Here is a 22,139-nt window from a genome sequence, read left to right as displayed (position 1 = left end):
AGCTGTAGGAGATGGATCTTGATGGGGAAATGATAAAGGAGCCGATACCTTTGTTTATAATGTAAATAAAACTAACACAGATGGATGTAGAAAGCTCACATAAACAGAACACCAGAAAAATGCAAAAAGTGTAAATGCAGAGTTAGAGGTGTACATGGAAAGCTAATTTTGACCATTTGAGTGGGATTTGTCTCACCTAATTTTAGACGTTTCTGACAGAGATGAGCTGGCTGCCCTGGGCTTCTTTGTACCCAATGAAGAGCAAAAAAACCCTTTTGGGAATGATTCACCGAACTTATTTTTAGATGTCAACTGTAGAAATGAGATTAACTACTCCCTATAAGTCCCCAAATCTTCCTCCCACCACCCCAACCCCACCTGTCAAGTAAATCTGGGAGACTAGTAGGCTCGTACAGCATAGACATCCAATCAGGAGGGGAAATGGGACAAGGGACACAACAGACACCCCACTACCACCCTCCACATCTTACTTCAGTGCTCAGGTTTTGTTGGTTTTTTTTCCCTCCATCCTTTGTAAAATCCTTGGCATTGAATTTCCTGGGCGTTTTATTCTTTAAGGCTCTGGTGTACCACCCCTATTGTAAAAGGTGGCAAGAGGGCATCAAATTGACATAAACAGAAATTATGAGACTAAAAAGTACAATATTTCATACAAACTCCATAGGACAAAGGAGTCAAACTCATTCATCAGAGCAGGATAATCTTCATTTTAATGATGATCATCTACAATACAGGGCATGAATTTCACAATATGTATTTGACTCAGCTGATTTCCTCCTATCACTGAAAAACTGAACATTAGGAAATGACACTTACAAACTTAGTTAATATATAATAAAACTGTTTAGGAACACTGGTTGAGGAAAGTAATCATCTTCATGATCTCAACTATTTCTGTTCTTGAATTGAATTTTTCTTCCTACCTACATTCTTCTGTAAATTGTTACTTCCTTGTCTTACAGTTCTTCACCTTACTTTCCTCATCATTTCTTCGTTACCAAAACTTTGCTAAACACTTTTCCCATCTATTTTATCAGACCGAATGGCTGTTTGTTTATTGTTCAATACTAACACCAATTAGCAGCACTATGGCTTGGAACGAACTTCTCTAGTGAGATTAATTTAGACAGAAGAGTTACTTTTTGCAGAGTGGATGAAACAATGGCTCTAGGGGGCAATTTATGTTGAAAAAAGTTCATGAGGGTTCTTGTCATAATAGCTACATTGCTTTTTGGCACAGTCCAGCGGAGAGCTACGAAGATGATCAGGGGACTGGAGCATCTCCCTTATGAGGAAGGGCTGAGAGACTTGCGTTTGTTCAGCCTGGAGAAGAGAAGACTGAGGGGGGATCTCATCAATACCTATAAATATCTAAAGGGTGGGTGTCAGGACGATGGGACTAGGCTCTTTCCAGTGGTGCCCAATGACAGGACAAGGGGCAATGGGCACAAGTTGGAACACTGGAAGTTCCATCTGAACATGAGAAAAAACTCCTTCCCTGTGCGGGTGCCAGAGCAGGGGCACAGGCTGCCCAGGGAGGCTGTGGAGTCCCTTCCCTGGAGACATTCAAACCCTGCCTGGACGCAGTCCTGTGCCCCCTGCTCTGGGTGTCCCTGCTCAAGCAGGGGGTTGGACAAGATGATCTCCAGAGGTCCCTTCCAGCCCCTGCCATTCTGTGATACTGTACGGAAAAGATTTTGGTTTGGTTTCTTTAAAAATTAAACCCAATTTCTGCAGAATCAGAGCACGTGAGTTCCAAAGCTATATACACACATTAAGTGACACCTTTATGTTAATAAAATAAGCGGGGAAGAATTCTTCCAGGTTTTCAATAAGCAATCTGGTCAAAACCATAACCTGTTCCAATATGGCTATGCTCCTCTGCTGTACCAACCATGCACAGCATTTTTTTTTTCCTGAGTATTTTAGTGTGCTCAGAACATGCTGTACCACTGAGCACAGCCGTGGCATACCGTATCCCACCTTTCTAACACAGTAGAATCCATGTCTACTATATGGAATAGATGTCTACTGCCAAACAGACCTTCTGCTTACCATCATTTTAGCTAAGAGGTTCTAAAAATAAGTGTGTACTCTTCATTTAAATAACTATACTTTCTTCTCTCATTCAAAATCAAAATGTTTTTGCTAAAACTTCATTACAAATGATTTAGCCTTTCAACAAAACAGAAGAGTTAATCAAAGAACCAAGCTTCACAAAAGAAAACTGCAAATAGGGTTCACAGTGTCTATTCTGAATCCAAATTCAGAGCTATTTGGATAACAAACCAAAAATAAAGCAAAAACTGCAACAAACAGAAGTGGATTAATTAATCAAAAAGCTGATTAATTTCTTGGTTTGTCTGCACTTCCCTCATCTGTTTGAAGGGAAAAATCAATGACCTTTATTCTCTAGCAAAACTCCCAGAAAACAGTGGTTTGCAATTACTTGGCAACTTTCTGTACCAGACTTGCAGCGAAAAAGGTGTAGGTAAAGCCTGGAACTCAGATCTATTTAGGATGTGGGGGTGTTTTCATAATTCTGTTATAATCCACTGATTTTTTTTCTAAATGTTATTTTTAATTTATAATCTGAAACTATTTAGATAAAACAATTGTGAGAAAAATAAGGAAGGGATATTATCTACATTGAAATATGGGAAGTTGATCTTTAAGATATTTGGGAAGCAGCAACATGTTATTTTTAAATCAAAGTCCAGATCAAATTATTTCAAATGCTCTGAGAAACAGGACCCTCTTCAAAAAAGTACATTTTCTTAAAAACGAGTTGAATTACCACTGCTGTGAAGGAAAATCTGAATCACCAAGAACATCCATTAAAATAAAAAAAAAGGAAAAGTAACAATTTTCCAAAATTCTATCGTAAATAGCTTGTATTCCCTGGAAGAATCAGTTTAAATTTAGCCAAGTTTTACAAGGAATAGGACTGGTTTTATAAGTCACTATTTTTATTAACAGACTAACTAATAGGTCAATTCCAACAAAAATTACAGTTCACAACATGGGAACCTCAATTACATGCTTATTACGCCTAGGGAGGATCCAAGTGAGGAGCCGATAAAAAAATTCACAGTAACAACCACGGGTAGAAGAGAAGGTCACAACATTTGGATGCAAGGGGTGTTGCCACACAGCGATTGTTTCATTGAACAACAGGCTTGCATAAGAAATTTGTTATAAAGACTCGAAAAACACCAACAGAATAAGACTACTGCAAGTTGCTTACCAATATCAATATATTTTGGGTCCAAGGGAGTACCAATAGAATTGCAGAGAACCAGCACGTACTGTATGGAAATAAAAGTAAGTGTCATTACTATCCCATTTTTTGTAAATTGGTAAGCTCTACAGGGTTTTCTGGGAAGGTGTATCTCATAACCCACATTTCACACCATTTAATTTTGATCAACAACAGAAAACAGAGGGACCATGGCTGCAGTAAATATAAACAGAAGCATGAGAGTAATGAGATGTGTGCCCATTAGCACTATAACTGAAGCCAAGCACGAAACAGGAAAATGACCAACTGTTTTAAGCGAAGGAGCAAATCTACCAGACAAAATACAACACGCAGGATGTACCACCAGCAAGGTCCACAGATAACATGCGGGCAACAGTCCAGTGTCTCACCCCCTGCCCCATAGGGCACACTGTACTGTGATTATTTACTAGCATGATCCACCAGCAATTTCTCAGTGACTCAACCCTCGTCCAGCTGTTCATTCAAAGGGTAATCTAATAAACTGCCCTGGACCCCCTCGCTAGCTCCTGTAAGTTAGAACCCTTGTTCTATCCTTTGCAGACTTCGATCTCCTTGAACCTCCAAGAGGGCAACAACGTGGAGAGAATTGTGAATAAGGCCATCCCTCTGCCCTGCAGTATCGCAGATATAACAAAACTGGTGAGTTTTGTTAGTTTTGCCCTTCATGTAATCCTGCTCAGGAGGGCTTTGATAGCACAGATACCTCAGATTTAACAGACTGTTAAACTCAGGAAGATGCAAATAAACCAAAATTGACCTAGACACCAATGCTTCATTGTTGTTGCTGATGCATTTATTTTTCCAGACCTAAATCAAGGATTAAATAGCTTTATGATGATTGCACAGGGAAATAACAATGTCTTGAAGAGAAGTGTGGAAATTAAGTAACAACTTTTACTATAAAGTCTTTAGATTAAAAAAAAAAAAAAACCACACCACAACACACAGCCACAGGACTGCCAAAACTTGAATCTCCTAAGGGCTGTTACCCTGACTCTCCAGGAAATGGAAGATAATTAGTTTGTAGCTCTTTCACCTCCTTAACAATTCATGTAACGATGGTAGCAGACTTCAGCAACTCTACAGCTTACCCCTTTTAACTGACAGATCGATATCTTATTAATCACATGAGAATGGCAGAATTTAGGTTTTCAGCTACTGTATGAATTTCATTCTTTCAAACGTCTGAACAAAGACTTCTTTTCATTAAATAATTTATTTTTCTGGTTCTGCCACCAATAAACACCTCTCAAAAATAGTATTTTTATTTCCTTGTTCATGAGTTCCACCATGAACTTTCTACCAGCATTCTCAAATTTCTCTTTTCCAAAAAATATGTTGAGCCTCCACCTCTGTAGGAAACCACACCTGGCTTTTTAAACTATTTATTGTTTCCATTATGTTTATATTAATTCTTCTCTGGTAAATTATCCCAACATTCACTCTTGAATCAGTTTCTCTTTTGTGCCCTTTTTACTTATTTCTGAGACTCTAAGTCAGTAGATCAGAGACTGCCAAGGGGTGATGGAGTTAACAGTAACAGAGAGGCTGCATGAGCTACACAGGGCAGGGCCAGGACAAGGGAGTTTGCATGGTCCAATTTGATCAGAGCAGAAAACTCAAGCCCTGCTACAAGATTCAATGTTAAGTTCTTCATAACTTACTGACATTCACATCCACTTGCAATACCTTTAAACAGTTCCTGCTGAAATTAGTCTTTCCCCCCCATCAGCTATTGCTGTACATTTTGCCATCTTGAAATCACAATTCTAATGACTAAGAGTTATTGGAAAACAAATCTGTTTTTCAGAAAACAACTCTAATGAACTACTACCAAAGGACTAGCTTGTTCACTTCATTTCCTAAAAGCTGACCCCCCCACCCCCCACCCCCCAGTGTTAATAATTACATTGGAGCCATTTCAAAAGAATTGAAAGATGCTTATTATCAGTAATTTTCAGATTTTAAAATTAAATCTCTTATTTATGCTCAATAAAGTTATACTAAATCCCTCCACTGTTTCCTATTCTAAAAATACAACCAGAAAAATCTCATTTTATCGCACTCAATTTCACCAGATGGTTTTGGCCATGTATACTATATTTTCAATCCATATGAGAGTAGACCATTTATTGCACAATCAAGCAAAGCAGCACTAAAGCATCCTTTTTACCGTTGCACCAACCGACTCCATCTCATGCTCCTCCTTTGTAAGCAATATACAAGTGATATAGAAAATAAGTCAAAAGTGAACACAGTAAGAAAAGCCATGTAACAGTTAGCATCACACTAACCCAACATACATTAACCAAAGGATACATTTATCATATCATTTGTCACCACATTTAAAATAAACAAAAAAACTGAGCAGTTCGTAGTAACATGTGATTTATATCACCTACAAAATTCCTCTTTTTTTTCCCCACTTCTGATTAAATATTAGTTACCATTCTGATGTTCTCCTGCTTTTAGCTTTTCTTTGGAGAACTAAGTATCTCTAAAGAAACGTTGATCTTAAAGGCTGCAGTTTTCAGTAAGTTACTAATGCTACAAGGAGTTAAAATATAGAGGCAGTTAGTTGGTTCTGCACATTTTTGCTATTACTTTGTTGTTTGTTGGGGTTCTTTGTTTTTAAACACTGAGCCCATTCAAGTGCCATTCTGTCAAATGACAACTGAATGACGCACCCTGAAACAGACTCAGAATTTTACATTCCATCTTATTCTGGCTGTAAAGCACTGACACGTGGAACAGAGCTTTCAAGTGAAAATTAAAAGAAAGACTTTACCTGAGGCTGATTTTCATCCGCTTTAGTTGCTAAAACACAGAAGTCTCCATAAGTTGTTATAGAAATCAAGCTCTTGACATATTTCACATACTTCTCATTGTTTTTTGTGTCCCAAAAGACTACACAGTATTCTGGACGATCAGGTCGGGTATATGCATAAACAACTGTATTGGAGCAGTAACCCCACTGCCAAGAGAGACAATTTTTATAAAACATATCAAAATTTGTAAGAATTCAATAATAAATTGTTCACAGCTGTGAAGGGAAGTGTTTATTTGATATACACAATCAGTATTCAATATGTTTTACCTGTCAAGTGACAAACTGATTCATGTGAACACAGCTCCAGTAATAAGTTACTTGCATAATAGTAAACTAGCAAAAGCAGCCCTCTCATCACGCAGAATAACCTATCGCAATCAGAACTGGAGGATCAACCTCAAAATGTAACAAGATCTCACTTCCCCTTGTTTCTTCCTTATTCAGCAGGTACACAGAAACACCCACTGTGATGATGTTTTTTGCCATGAAAATGCTTGCTCTGTGACTATGGATTTGGAAACCCAAAGTTTATTTCTCAAGAGGAATATAAGAAACACCTCAGTGCAATTCCTGACGCAGCCGAAAACAAGCAACTGTATTAGAGCACTATAATAACTCACATCCCCTCTTCTGTATTAGTAACATGAGAAAAACCCTCCCTTCCTCCCAGAACATCATAATTATTCATGTAACAAGTAGGAGAAAGGGCAAAAAGGCAAAAGAAGAAACGCAATATCCAAACACTGTCAAACCCATGAAGATGTATTTTATTGCATTCAACTGATTTAAATTATAGAAATTAATACTGAAACCCCTTTCTAACACAGCAGAATCAGAAAGTATCTCAGTAAGGAGATAATGCTGACACACAAATGAGATCTAAAGCAAACCACTTAAGGATGGTGATGCAATTGTAGAAAAAGTAATAGAATTCTCCACATCAGCATTTGCTAGAGAGAGAGGATAAAGTTTGTTAGAGAGCCGGCCAGCAGGGTTCCCTCACTCTACGGGGAACGAAACCGAGACAATAAACTAAAGTATCAGCAAAAGAACTTTTAGAATATATCTATAAACTGAACGGTAATAAATTGTCAGAACACAATGGTTTTCACTCAAGTAGAGTTCTACAGGAATTCAATCACAATGCTGTGGAGTACAGCCAGAGGAACAGGAGTGGGCAGATGGAAAAAGCATTATGATTCCGGGAACCACAACTGAGTAAATCCGGTTTTCACACAAGGCAGAGATGTAAAAACAAAAAATCAGATGGACCTGGATAAGTACAACACACTGGACAGTCATGTTTTTAGCCCTAGAAGTTGTACCTCATTCATTTATTATCATTATCTTTCAGAAAGGCAAGGGGCTTGCCAATGAAGATGAGCCAACTGATATGACCTACTTGGATTTTCAAGAAAGTCAAGCTCATTTTGGATACAGGAAGAAAAATGAAAGGATTGGAATAAAGGTAGTTTTTGACAACTGAGAGCACTACGCACAGGATCGTTCCCAGAGATGCAAACTAGAGCTTATTATTTTCATATAAATTTTGAATATTCGGAATAGTATAAGTTATGAGGTAACAAGTTGGTAAACAGTAAATCATGTTTGTCAAATCTAAAACTGACTTCAAGAAGTGCAAAAGGTCCCCAGAAAGCTGGATGATGAGGATATAAAGTGAAATCCAATGTGGGTTTGAATGAGGTAAGACACCAGAAGAAATGTAACTAGAGCTACAGACTCTAAATTTGTATTACAGCTCCGAAGAGATACCATGTAAACCATGAATAGTTTAAAAATTATCAGATCAATTCATAGTTTTCACTGTAATATTAATTTAGAACCCTCTCTCTTATTATGTTAATACCTGAAAAATACAGGAAACTGGATTATTTAGTAGATTGGTAATGTGATACTAACACTTCTTTTCCAGGTCATTAATTCCAATCCAGCCTAAGCTAATGACAGCTTTGAATCACTACCATTTAATGGCTGTCACCTTTCAGAATATCTAGTTCCTAAAAACGTTACTGTTATAATCAGAAATAACACAGCAGTGGTAATGTGTACTATTTATTGAAGGACAACACATACCATTCACCATAAAAATATTTAACACTGAAACTGAGTATACTACCAACAGGTTAAGAGATTATTTGCTGCAGAAATCAACTGAGCACATCTTTTTCCACTTTAAATATGCAAAAAGGGCAAAAAAAAGAGCTTACACATGCAATTTCTAAAACTAAGGTTTCAGAATATTATTTATTTGCAAACTGTGCCAGTTCTTGAAATACACATGGTTTCATAGATACTGATGAGTTTAAGAAAAAGTAATAGGCCTGTGTTCCAGCTGTTACACATTTCCTAGAATAAACATTAGGTAGCATTTCCTGCAAGACTAATTTCCAGCTCAAATTTCCAACGTCTTTCCCAGCAGATTTACAACAAACTATTTGAGATTGCTTCCTAGCAGATTTGTGTTTATAACCCCCTGACCAATGATTTTTCACAACTGAGTGAATAAATTTCAATATATCTGCAGCAAGTTCCTCACGTTACACTCTCACTCCATTTAATCACAGTGGTTACACACTGATGATTAAAAAATACATCCTGTGCTGGAAAAAAGTACACAATACGGTATACTGAACACCAATCGCTGTTTTTGGTTAAACTGAAATTTAAGTGAAACAGTCCTAACTCCTTAAAACAAACAAAACCCCCATATGGTAGACCACATAAAAACATTATTTAGAATCAGCTCAATACACACTTGTAAAAAGCATACTGGGGATTGAAATATGAGTAGGAAGTACACCTATCAGGTTACATTCATTTCTACTGCTCAGGTTTCTACACAACTCTTATGGTTCAAATTAATAATTCACCACCGAAAAGGTGACAGTAAAAGTCAGGCTCAAACAAGTCCCATTGTATCACTTAGCCCGCTCCGTTTAACCACAGAGCAAGGAAAACACCGGAGCCTTATCTATATGACAGCCTCAATTACTACCAGATTTAGAATCACGTTCAATTCTGTTAATATTAACAAAAGCATAGAGTTCCTTATTATGAAAATAAAATCACAAATTCATTAGAAAAGCAATGGCTAAGTCATTCCATCATCAAGACAGACACTCACATTCCACTAAAACTTCAAGTGGGTGGTGTTGATCAAACAGTAATCACATCAAGCTTTGAGAAAGCTACTTTTTCAACCCATGCAGAAACAATAAATAACAGAAACTTATTAATACAGTTAAGTGCCACATTCCTCCGTACCTTGTAATCTGGACGAATATTTGCAAAATATATGTAAGAATCAACAGCTAGTGCGATTTTCAGTCCGCTTCCCTCCCAAGACAAGGCAGATATCTGTTTGCCAGGAACTTTCAGTGTGCGCAAATGCTTGTTTAAAACAAGGAAAGAACAAGTTTCTTAATTCACCATAGGAAAACCACTCTAATACACATAAGCAACAGTTTTGATAGTTGATGAAAACCATAGATCATCTTTACAGAACGCCATGACGACTCCCAAATTACAGTACTCATGCAAACAAAGGGGGAGACATTTAACATGCATTACCATAAAGTGTTCTTTTGCCTCAATTCTTTCTTTGTCAGAGAGAAAGAAAAAACAGGGCTACATGATCGTTCAAACTTAGAAAAATAGACGGAGAATGACAGTATAAACATTTTTTCCTTTGGTTGGTAATTTGAATCACCTTTATAGTTTTAGTCACTACTAAAATAAACACAGCAATAGTACTGATACCTGATATGCCTCAGAAGTTTCATTTATGCTGGAAGGATTAGTCAGTTGATGTACAACACCCTTAACTACAGCTGATAGTTTAAACAAATGAAAACATACAGCTAATCTATGTCAAGAGCCTACAATGAATCAGCTGCAGAGGTACACCATTTGCAGCGAGGCAATGGACAGTCTCTTCTCTATTCCCTTTCCAAAAAAAAAGTCTAAGAGAAGCAGTTAGATGTCCCTTTACCATTTAAGAGATAGCAAAGAAACACACTTTCCATCTTTTTTTTATATCCTTATTTTACTGTAGAATTTGAAGTTGAAAGAATGAAACAATTGAAAAACATGTTTCCAAAGACTATAACCTTAGTCCCACAGAGTATCTTTTTGTGGGAAGCTTTTTGTTTTAAAATAATATTGAAAATTGAAATTGAAAATAATATGTGCCCTTGTGGCCAAGGCAGCCAACGGTATCCTGGGATGCATTAAAAGGAATGTGGCCAGCAGGTTGAGAATGGTTATCGTCCCCCTCAACTCAGCCCTAGTGAGACCACATTTGGAGTTCTGTGTCCAGTTTTGGGCTCTCCAGTTTAATAAGGATGTGGAACTCCTTCAGCAAGTCCAGTGGAGAGCTACAAAGATGATCAGGGGACTGGAGCATCTCCCTTATGAGGAAGGGCTGAGAGACTTGCGTTTGTTCAGCCTGGAGAAGAGAAGGCTGAGGGGGGATCTCATCAATACCTATAAATATCTAAAGGGTGGGTGTCAGGACGATGGGACTAGGCTCTTTTCAGTGGTGCCCAATGACAGGACAAGGGGCAATGGGCACAAGCTGGAACACAGGAAGGTCCACCTCAATGTGAGACAAAACTTCTTTCCTGTGCAGGTGCCAGAGCAGGGGCACAGGCTGCCCAGGGAGGCTGTGGAGTCCCTTCCCTGGAGACATTCAAACCCTGCCTGGATGCGTTCCTGTGCCCCTGCTCTGGGGTCCCTGCTCAAGCAGGGGGGTTGGACAAGATGATCTCCAGAGGTCCCTTCCAACCCCTACCGTTTTGTGATTCTGTAATATAGATGTATGCAATAAAGGACACATTAATCAACTACATATGGCAAGATTTTAAATAATCTTAGGCTTTGAAAAAATACAATATTTTACCAAGCAGAACACTGATACTTACGCTTGGATCTCACTTTCCTTTCGAGGGCATAACTTTGTGCCTAAATAAACTGTTATCAATGAACTTTCACAGTTTAGTACGTATTTCATGCCTTTGATCAGATGCAAATACCAAGTCCAAATACTGGTCACACGTTATTCACAGGAGATACCATCTTCCAACAAGTTAAGTCTGTATCTGAATATCAGAACTAGTACAAAACAATTTTAAAATCTAAAGAATTTACTTCTAAACACTAGATAAAGAATCTGGAACACCTCTTTCAGTTAATCTGAAGGACATTAGCAACCAGAGACATAACATTATTGCCAATGCCTTTGGTTCCATTTAATAATTTCAACAAAGGGAACCCCTACAGATGATGTTGGACCTTAAAACTTTTCACAGCAGAGCTCACAGCTCCATCCTTACCACAGTTACCCTCAGGGCTGACAAGGGCTTCCTCTGTACAAGGGACAAACTCCCTCACACTCTGATACGTAACACTAACTTACTGATTTCCAGATATATTACTAGGAGGGAAGGTGAAATTACCTGAAATTCCCTTGCAAGGCAAGAACAGCACCATGAACAAAAATATATAGGAAAGTTGTCTCTCAACTGCTGAGCATTTACCATCTTGTAAAAAAGGCAGGAAGTACAAAAAACATTTACAAAACCATATCCCCAACAGACAAATAAAGATTAGAAACAGTACCTTTTCTGAGGTTTCTGAGCCATTGTTTTTACTGATACCAGATATCATTTTCTCAGTTTTACTGGTTCCATAAAAATAGAGGGGAACATTCACTGCCGTATTTTGAACTCCTAATCTATAGATGCCCAGGTCTCTTATGCAGCCAGTAGAAAGACAAGTACTTCCAAGATTTGATACACAGATGTTAAGGGAGCATCTTAACTGCTGCCTAAGTGTTCCAAACCACTTACTGACTATAGTCTGAACCTAAGTATCCGAGTTAGGTGCTCAAAGTTTGACACCACACAGATCCCATCATTTAGCGTTTTATGACATGCAATTGGATTTCCACGCTGGCCACTAACTTGCTGTTCTAAAAGCGTACCTGGTCCTGCATCATCTTTCCAGATCCAGGTGTATATCCTAGATAGCTTAGAGCACACTGAACATACTAAACACCTCACTTTGGCATCCAATTTCCACCAGTAATGATCACATAGACAAAACGTACAAAGATAAAAAACCATTTAAGTTATGTAAGTATATTAAATATTTTTACCTCACCAAACGGAGTATAGAACTGCACAATGTTTACATCTTTATCTTGAGAAGTTGCTTTTAGGGAGCCTGCCACCGCCAGTACGCTTCCACAGTGGTTCCACTGAATACATACTACATTCATACCAGTGTCAATCAAAACAGGATCTAGATTTTAGGGAATAAACATTAAGAATATGAACAGAAGTAGACATTTTGGGTCACGAGTAGCTCAGTAATTAGCACCTGACATTTTGTACCTACTGTGGTCATTCTCATCTCTCATTATCTGGCATCTTCCGTTGTCATAACAGACAGCAAGACAGGGACAATCTGGTTCAATGTAGCCTTCTGTACCGTGATACCAATGTATTCCAGCAATACTGAATGCCCCAGTTAAGTTCACCAAACAACTCAGTTTCATTTTCACCTAGACAAGAATGGTTCATTATTTAAAGTCACATAAACATGCTATTTAGGATAACAATTTGTACCCCTACTGACACCCTGCAGAAGGCCAGATGTCTACGCAAAATTTTTTTTCCTCTTCCAAGAAAAATTTTCACATTCTCAAAATTTTAAGAGTTTGAGAAACTTCCTTATTCAAAGCCAGACCAGACATATGAAGACATATATTTTAACTGCAAAGAAGTACTTTAATGTTGGCATTTCCATCCTTTGAAAAGTAATTTAAAAACAAAGAAAACCAAAAAAACTGAAACAAAAACCCACACACACACATGCCCACACATAGAACCCCACTGCAACTTTGCAAAAAATAAAAATAAAGCACTCCTGGCCACAAGATTTATTTTTTTTAAAAAAAAGAAACCTTTTGTCAGCTTTTTCTTGATAAAAGTCTCTTGAATAATATATAAACGTAACTGGAAGAAATAAGTGTCCAAATTAGAACACCAATTAAGATAAGATTACTTTTGTAATAATTAGCCCTGTACATCTGGTAACCCAGGTAAGGGCTTTTTCTGAAAGATAAGAGTGCACCCGGATCACTTCAGGGAGGGCTACCAGGTAACTTACGGGAGGGAGGGAGGGAGGAAGGAGAGTACACACAACCATACATATTGTTGATAAGAGGTCAGGGGGTGAGGGGAGACAGCGGGAGCAACTTACTTAAATAATTTCAGTAATTTACACTACATGCTAAATTACTACGTTTACGCCATGACTCACACAGTGGGAAGGATAGATACAGTGGAGGGTTAAAGAAAATGGAAAGGAAAGGAGGAGAAAATTCACCCATAATAGGCATCAAAAAGTCAAGAGCATGGTTCCAAATACATTGCTCTTTTCTAAGTCAGTGTTTTACTTCTGTTTAGCATTTTGTCATAGTCATAGTCAAATATTCCAAATAAGTAGATAAAAATAAGTAAACTGAAGTTGTAGGAATGCAGCAATATTATAGTTACTTCCTTTCACTTTTCTACTTATTACCTGGTTTTCTCTGAAGCATGTAACTAACATTCCTTAAGTAATAAAGAATGACAAGAGCAATAGGAAAAGGAACTCCTGTTTTATTCTAAAAGCACGCTAGTACTTTTAACATGAGGTTCATCTAATTTAATTAGTATCACCATAGCTATTTTTACATTTTCAATAACTATTGCAAGACAAAAAGGCATTAGCTGATGCGATATTCATTTAGCTACCAAGAAAGAAATATTTATATTAGAAAGCTACAGCTGCATAAATCTTGAATAAAAACTTTGGGCACAAGACCTTGTCCAATTCTCAGTACTGAAGTCCACCAACTAAACAACATGAAATAAATTAGGAGGAAGCAAGTTTTCATACCCATTGAAGTGAATACCTTTATTATACCACCATGAACTTACAATAAAATTTCCCTGATTGTCATAAATGTGAATCTCTCCATTTGCCATTCCAAAGAGTAAAACTTTGCTATCGGAGGACCAGGCCACGTGGCACAAGTGGGTACCTTTCAAATCTTTTCCCCAGATGCGATTGCCTGTAACGGAACATTGGTTGTACTTAATAAACATACCACAAAATTAAAAATAGGATGCAAGTTACCAGTGTAAAAACTGAAACTGCTAAAGAAAGTCAAAGCAACTATTAGAAACTATTAATTGTATTTGTCTACAAAAACAGAGCCACTATGTACACGATACTGAAACAAAAGCTATGTAACACCACATCAATTAGTAGAGCTTAAATTTTACCATCCACTGATCCAACAATCACAGCTCCATCTTCATATACAATACAAATCTTTTGTCCATCAGCATTCCAGCTCATACTTCGAACAACGGATTTATTTCTATTGTTAATCATCTCTTCATACCAAGCACCTATTAGTAGCAAATGGAAAACTGAGTTATAATTCCGATTTTATAATCCTCTACTGGATTCAAGGTACATGCTAATCACTGAATTCAAAGAGTAGAATTACTCTCAAATAAAAAGATATGCAAATAGGATGATAATGACATTTCTTAGCAGTATGAATTCCTGAAGTTGTTTTAAAAAAAAAAAAACCACAAAAAACCCCACACACACAACAAAAAGCATAATACAGACGCACAAAAAGTTTCTAAAAGTTACCAAGCAGTAAGATTAGGTGTTCAATGAAATGTAGAAACCTGAGGATGGCCTGTTTATAAGTAAACATGAGATAGTAGGTTACACGTGACTCTGCAATGTACTATACAACAAAAAGATACAGAAGCAATGAATTTTGGAAAGGAATTAAAAACAAACTTGTTCCACCCTTTCTGTAAAAGTCTCTCAAGACTACACTATAGTGTCCCTCAGACTCCACAGATACAATTATTGTGAAACGCAGTGTTCAGATGCGAGCTACTTATTTCCAAATGAGGAATCGGAGATGGGAGCCAAAGTTAAGAGGGGCCCTGCAGGAAGAGATCTCTGCTTACGTAATTTCAGAACAGACAAGAATACACTAGGAAATATAAACAGAGGAAACAACCATCTTTGATAGGAATATGTATTAAGGAATTTACTGGTTCTTTTCCAAAACTAAGAGATTATATATTTGACAGTAGCCACTGCATATCAGGCAGAAAGACTAATCAAGTGATATTCTTCACTCCTGAAATAAGAAGCTGAGCTGAGATTTTGTTTCCATTTTTCATTAAACAAAAATCCCCAAGAGAAATAAAAAACCAAAACATTATTTTCTTTTCCTTTCCCACAGGTGCTGGAAAATGGTTACCTTGACTGAGAGGTTTGCTGGCTTTCAAATGAATTTAAGTGTAGCAAAGAAGCGCATTTATGTGTGAAAAGGACAAGAACAATAAAGCCAATTACAGCAATACCCTGGTTAGTCATATTAGTTCTCTGCCTTAATTAAACATTTCTAAAGATTGTTTTTATAAAAGTATTTAATTGAATTTCTAAGGAAGGCTGCTAAGTTCTTGCAGTTCTACCAGTATGTCTGCGCTTGATGCATTTTGCAGAACTGTTTAAATATTACAATGATATCCAGAACAGAACCTACATGAAGCAGCACTGCTTTTTTGTTGTTGTTGTTCAATATACTATTTTTCCTCCACGGAAATAAAGTAATAGAGATAAGAAAACAAGAATTCTAGAGCAGTTTACCAAGCATATGGCTAAGAACTGATACCTTCTCCTAAGGTAGCTCTGCAGGAGAAATGCCTTTTTATATGCAACTACACCACAAAAAATGTAGACAAGTAATGCAATAAAAACTTGGAAGTTGTTTTAAATCTATTTTGAGATTTACAGTCTGCAAAATAAAAAGTCTGGGAAAGAACTGTAAAAATTGCTGGGGGGGGGGGGGGGGGGAAACCAGAAGAAAAAAGATTTCTCACAACACGGAATATTATCCCATCTCAGATTTGTGCTGTAGAATACCTTTATACAGCATCCACACAATGATGAGTCCATTTTGATCACTGGTAGTCAGTTTCTGATACTGTTCATTCCATGTCACCACTTGCACAGAACCTAGAAAATGATACAAATTTTTTATGTGCACCATATAAATAAATTAATAAACACCACCACATTGAACTTAATCAAACACGAGCTTTTCAGAAATTTGCACTGCTGACTTTGATTTAGTTTTAGGCATGCTTTCTGTATCACTCATTTCCTCTTTCAAAATTCTGCTAAACAGCTCCTTGTGCTTCTGTATTCACCCACTTGAGTAACATCCTCTCCAAATTCTGCTCAGAATATTGCTTCAATACACAAAAATTGAATCATAGTTCTGTGGTTTCTGACCACCTCTGACATGTTAGTCTGGGAAGCTGACAAAACTTTACTCTCATAAGAAGTTTTTGGTTTTTCTTCCTCTTAATACTTTGATCCTCAGTAGTGCTGCACTTTTAAAAGAAAAATCTCCCTCACAATTACCAAAAAGAGCACTCTACACAATTCATTCAGACCCTCAAGTCTCATATGGAATCCTATAATAAACAGCCAAATAAATACTTGACTTGACCTAAAACATCTTCCGACTGTTTCTAAGCAGGATTTTATTTCATCACTTCAACATTGGATATGAACCTGGCCGCTTCAAGCATCACACTCCTTCACATTCTCACCACTAGTCATCCATTTCCTCTGTAACCTTTCCATTGTTCAGCATTTCAGTCATGAACTTTGTCAGCAAACGCAAAGATACCCTGAATGTTGGGGATTTTTGAAGGTAACAGTAATCTATTTCAGAATTGAAGACATCATTCAAAATATCCACTAAATCAATTGCTCACAATTCATTTTTTAAATCATATTTAACGAGGCCCCTGAAATAACCTTGCTGTTGGCAGGTTTCAACTGCAAATCGTCAAAGAAGGACCATTTATTTAAACAATGTAAAGACTTTAGCATTCTCTTCATATCCCATTGTCCACCGATGACGACCATCGCATGCAAGAGTTTTACTCCTCCCTAATTCCCTGTTTAATTCCTCCCTGTCTAATTTCTATGATTTCCCTGCATTCATTTTTTACTTTCACACACTATCGCTCTCTAGCCTGTTTTCTAGCTTCTCTAAACTTTGTCTGTGTACTATATTGCAGTCTACCTTACACATTCTGTAGTTTGTCAATAAAGGGAAAATGCAGATATATTTAAGACAGAGATCAGGTTTACTGAACTAACTTTGATTTCTTCAGAAGAAAATGTAAAGCTACCGTAACATGTAAGCAAATCTCAGACACTATCAAAAAACTATAGGCTTATCCGCGTATGTGTCACTAGAAGAAATGCTTAAGAAGGCTTTTAGTCTCAATTCTCATTTTAGTTCATCATACAGAGATTAAAACTTTCTATATAGTGTAAGAGAAAATTGCTCTTTTTTAAAAAAAAAAGCCACAGTAGAAGATAATTGTTTCTTTAACTCAGCAATTCCAGCATCGACGCCCATCAATTTAGCTTTTCTCTTCTACTGTAAAGTGTTCTTTGTCCGTCATCTACCAAGGCAGTATGTGAACAAATGTATGGAAGCAAGTGTATCATGATCTTTTATGTAAATACCTACAAATATATTCCAGCCCCATGCAAATGATGAGCACTTCCAGATTAACCATGCAGAAGTCAGAATTGACAATTATGATACCAGTAGCACTGCACAATTTAAAAAAAAAAGTCCCTCTGTAATATAACATGTAAAATAGCATAATTCACTTAAATAGGAATCAATACTTCCTTCTCAGGATAATGAATGGGGACCAAATAATTTGGAAAAAGCAGAACCTGAGGTAACACAAGACAAGTTCGGCTGTAATGTCGAAGTTTGCAGACTTAACCTTCCAAAATCCGTAAGCAAACTTTAAATTGTAACAGGCAGAGCAGAGCTTGGTTTGTGCAGCACGCATCCCACATCATACATACCGTATCAGCCAGGAGGACTGAACTACGGCTGATCAGTTTGATTCTCAAGTCAGTAATTCACTCACATATCATGAAAGATTGACTGTAGGCCTTTCATCAGATAACTTGGTAACAACAGATAGCCAAACTGTTACATACCTGAGCTGAATGCTGATAATCCTTATTTCAGGTTTATAATAAAAAGTTATAGCAAAATTACTCTATCAACATCACAAAATCTTGTATTTCTTTTATTCTAATCAAAGGTACGTTAAATGCCCAAACACACTTACCACTATGACCTTCAAGAGTTTGGTTCACAGAAAGATTGCTAGGAGCTGCTAGTCCCTTTATTTTTGCTTCATCTAAAAATAACAAAAATAGCTATAAAATAAACCTAATAAAGCATACATATTACTGTACCTCTATCAATACCGCAGCTCTAGTCACTATTCATGTAGATAAAATCAATTCACCTAGAAGTATGTAAATTGCAACTGCAGGATGAATTTTCCATCCCTCAGTTCAATGTGCTTGCTATTCACATCTGTCATCCAAATTCATATACCAAACAAAAAAACCCAAAACAGCAGCAAAAGCCATGGCTGTCATATCTTGTTATATGCAGAAAAAAAGTTTGGAAGAATTTGAAAATATATTAGGTTTTACTTCTCTTCGAACATATTTATTAAAAAGATGATGAAGATGGTAGAGAACATTCAAACAAAATCAAGAAATAATGAAATAAGTTCCAAAATAAACTGGAAGCCTATACAAAAAGACGAGATGCATGTCCTGAAAAAAAAGAAGCACTGAAGACAACTTCAGCAGATACAGCAGGCAGATAAATTACATGTGAGCCATGTACAAGAAGCTGGAGGAAAACAGTGTTCAAGAGTAAGTGACAGCACATCTGATGTTTATGCAAATACATAAATATCGACCTACAGATTCAAAACACATGCAACACTGCCAAGTAACCTGTGGAAGGAGTTATGATTTCAGAATTTGTCAGTGTGGTGCGTTTTGTCCTTAAAGAGGGGGGATAAAAAAAGTCACATTTACCTGTCTGTGTTTCTAATTTTAAAACTTTCAGTAACCCATCCTCTCCACCACAGGCTATGAAACCTTGATCCTTATTCCAGGAAATACATCTTAATCGAATATTACCAGGAATTGCAATCTGAAAAAGAAATGCTTTCTATCTCTATATAGTTCTAAGAATCATGTTTTGTTTTAAAATGCTCTATTTGAACACCTCAAAGACACCTATGATACCACACAAGGGAAATTTATTTCTATCAACAGGTCAGTACATGCCAAAAGAGACAGATGACAATTAGAATTACATGCACTAGTGAAAACTAGGCAACAGAACACCGCAGGAAAGGGAAACCTAACATATACAGTAAATAATGACAGGACATCTTCAAAGGCGTGCAGGGAAGGCGCCACGAGCGACAAAAGAGGCGAGAGGGACCACAGAGTGCACAGGGCTTTGCCACGAGCTGGTCTCCAGCTGAAGGGCCACGTCCGAGCTCTCCCGGGGCAGCTGTTGCCTGGGGACGGCTGAGGACCAGGGACACCCCACGCCCCGAAGTCAGGTCGAGACGGGGCTGGCAGGACAGAGCAGGCAGCACTCTGGGCAGCGACGAGCCCCCGGCGCCAGCAGAGCCGCAGCGGCCGCAGGCAGCGGGAGGGTCCCCTCAGCACACCGAGGCCTCGGCGCTCCCAGCCTGGGGGCTCCGGGTGGAGACGGAACGGGGACCCCGCCCACCCCTCGCCGACCCGACCTCCCGCCGCGCCCCAGCAGCACCTTCTTGCACAGGTAGATAAACATCCCGGTGGGGAGGGCGGCCGGGCGGGGGTGCCGGCCCTCACCGCTCCTCCGGGCGGCGCGGCCCCCCCGGCAACCGCCTCTCCCTGGTAACCGCCGCCGGAAGCCCGCCCCCCTACTTCCGGGAGGGGGAGAGGGTGGAGACGATTCATTCACTGCCGCCCGCCCTCTGCCGGCAGGCATAGGTGCTCCACCCCAGAGGGGCGGGGCCATGCTGTGGCCACGCCCCCAAATGCGCCGTTTGGGGTCGTGGCCGCTGTGAGGGGCTGGAGTCGCAGGCGTTGGTCAGGCTGTCTGTGTGTCTGTCAGCCTGCCTGTTAGTACGCCTACCTGCCTGCTTGCCCGCATCTTCGCCGGACGATGGGTCCCTGGGCAGGAAGGTGGGCTGGGAGTCTGCCCTCCCCGGCACAGCGGCAGCAGTGGGCAGCAAATTAACGTAACTTGGGTAGAAAGCACTGGTAATTCATTAGTAAGCGTCACTCTGCTTATATATGAAGGAAAATCTGAAAGCTTGCGAATCCCAAAGCGTTTGCACGTGGTGGTTTTAGCATAACTTACACCAATACATCCCCAGGGTTACCCCAACCTCAGAGCTGCCCCAGGCGTTACTCTTCACTGAGGTAACGTGGCTGCGGCTGAGGCCGCAGGCGTTGGGCGCCGTTCCTGCTCCCCGAGAGGGTGCTGCTGGCACCCAAAGCCAGGCCTGGCCAGTCGGTTACGCACACGCACGGATGAATGCTGCCTTGATTCAGCGGGTTAGAGGGGGAAAGCAAGCCCCATGGCTACTGTTAGGGCAGTGGGGAGGCTCAAGACTAGATTTGTGCCTGCACGAGGGGTGCAGGGGGCTTTGGGAGCAGCCTGGCTCTGCAGCACTGCTTCGAGCTAGGTTGGCCCCAGCTGCAAAATAAATATTTTCCATACCAAAGCTGTTCTGTAGCTGATTGACAGAAAAGGGGAACATAGGAGATGTATAGAATATGGTCTGTCCTGTGTCTTCTGCATCCTGCTCTAAAAATTTGCCTGCTTGACATGGGAGGAATAGAAATGCCATGTCTCCCAGGGCATCCACAACACAAACAGAGAAATATAAGTAATTTGTTCAATGTCAAAGGAGGATCATGATGAAGCCAGGGTCTCAAACCTGTGTCTCGTCAAGTTTAGAGTGTTACCTTCTTCTCATAGAGGCTATCTGCAAATGTGGAGAAATAGAACCAGCCATGGGTTATTGTCACACCATTTTGTTGAAGTTACATGAACACACGATAGTGAGGAGCAGGGGGCATCCAGCTTTTTGACTGATGCCAACTTAGAAGCACGTACGTAAGACAGAAATATGAAGCAAGGCTGGCTGAAGCCCCGTAACCTTGAGCTGAATAAGATAGTTAAAGGTAATTTAGGAAATGCCTGTGGTCAAGCAGTTGGACCAGATGATTGTTGTAGGTCCCTTCCAACTGAAATATTCTGTTCTTCTCTTTTCTGTTCTGTTCTGTTCTAAGCACAATAAAAATAATTTTAAAATACCTTCCAAAATATTAAGTTTGGTCTTTTTAATAGCAGTTCTCCGCATTAGTCTTAAAGTTCTACTGCCCCAATAATTAAAACTATAACTACTCATTCCATATCATCAAGTACATCTATATTTAAAATAGAAGTGTGCAGTCAATAGGACATGCTGGTATGTCCTACTTTAAAGAAATCACTTATATCGCTTTTGAATTTCATCTGGTGCTCACAAACACAAAGTGAGACAAGGCAATTGCTCAGAGGAATTGAATGTAAATACTATCATTTGTAATGTAAAATGAAGTTATGAATACTAATGCAAGAAACAAAGCCTGCCCAGCTGACAGCTTGCAAGACACATCTGGCCTCCAGGACAATTTTTCCACTATTGTATAAAATGATACATCTCCTCTGACAACTGGCCATAGTGTAAATGGGACTGATGTCATCCCTGCCCAGTTGCCAAGAAGCTGAAAAGTCTTGCATTAGATTTACAGCTTGTTTATTCTTACCAATCACGGAGGCCAAGGCATGCTTCTGGCCCTATAAATCCTTATGTAATACCCATGCCTAAGCAGAGGACATGAAAGTAAGCAAAGTGAAGCGCTGGATATAAAACTCCATGACTTACAGAAAAAATATGCATACACAGCACTTTGAGGAAG

At 38.8% G+C, this 22,139-nt stretch overlaps 1 protein-coding gene across 1 annotated transcript in view; it reads right to left on the bottom strand.

The window, feature by feature from the left end:
* WDR35 (WD repeat domain 35) overlaps positions 1–20,089 on the bottom strand; it is a 49,288-nt gene extending 29,199 nt beyond the window's left edge. Inside the window, exons 1-11 of the mRNA XM_075086741.1 lie at positions 19,951–20,089; positions 19,200–19,317; positions 18,428–18,499; positions 16,170–16,262; positions 14,492–14,620; positions 14,144–14,277; positions 12,555–12,720; positions 12,313–12,458; positions 9,420–9,545; positions 6,093–6,278; positions 3,269–3,329 (exon numbers count right to left, since the gene is read on the bottom strand). Coding sequence (XP_074942842.1) covers positions 3,269–3,329; positions 6,093–6,278; positions 9,420–9,545; positions 12,313–12,458; positions 12,555–12,720; positions 14,144–14,277; positions 14,492–14,620; positions 16,170–16,262; positions 18,428–18,499; positions 19,200–19,317; positions 19,951–19,974 — 1,255 coding nt within the window. The 5' untranslated portion in view covers positions 19,975–20,089. The remainder of the gene's footprint in view (positions 1–3,268; positions 3,330–6,092; positions 6,279–9,419; positions 9,546–12,312; positions 12,459–12,554; positions 12,721–14,143; positions 14,278–14,491; positions 14,621–16,169; positions 16,263–18,427; positions 18,500–19,199; positions 19,318–19,950) is intronic.
* Between the last annotated feature and the right edge of the window lie 2,050 nt (positions 20,090–22,139).

Source organism: Phalacrocorax aristotelis, chromosome 3 (assembly GCF_949628215.1).
Source record: "Phalacrocorax aristotelis chromosome 3, bGulAri2.1, whole genome shotgun sequence".
NCBI lineage: Eukaryota > Metazoa > Chordata > Aves > Suliformes > Phalacrocoracidae > Phalacrocorax > Phalacrocorax aristotelis.
Note: the sequence above shows the minus strand (reverse complement) of the source record. Positions and strands in the feature narration are given on the sequence as shown.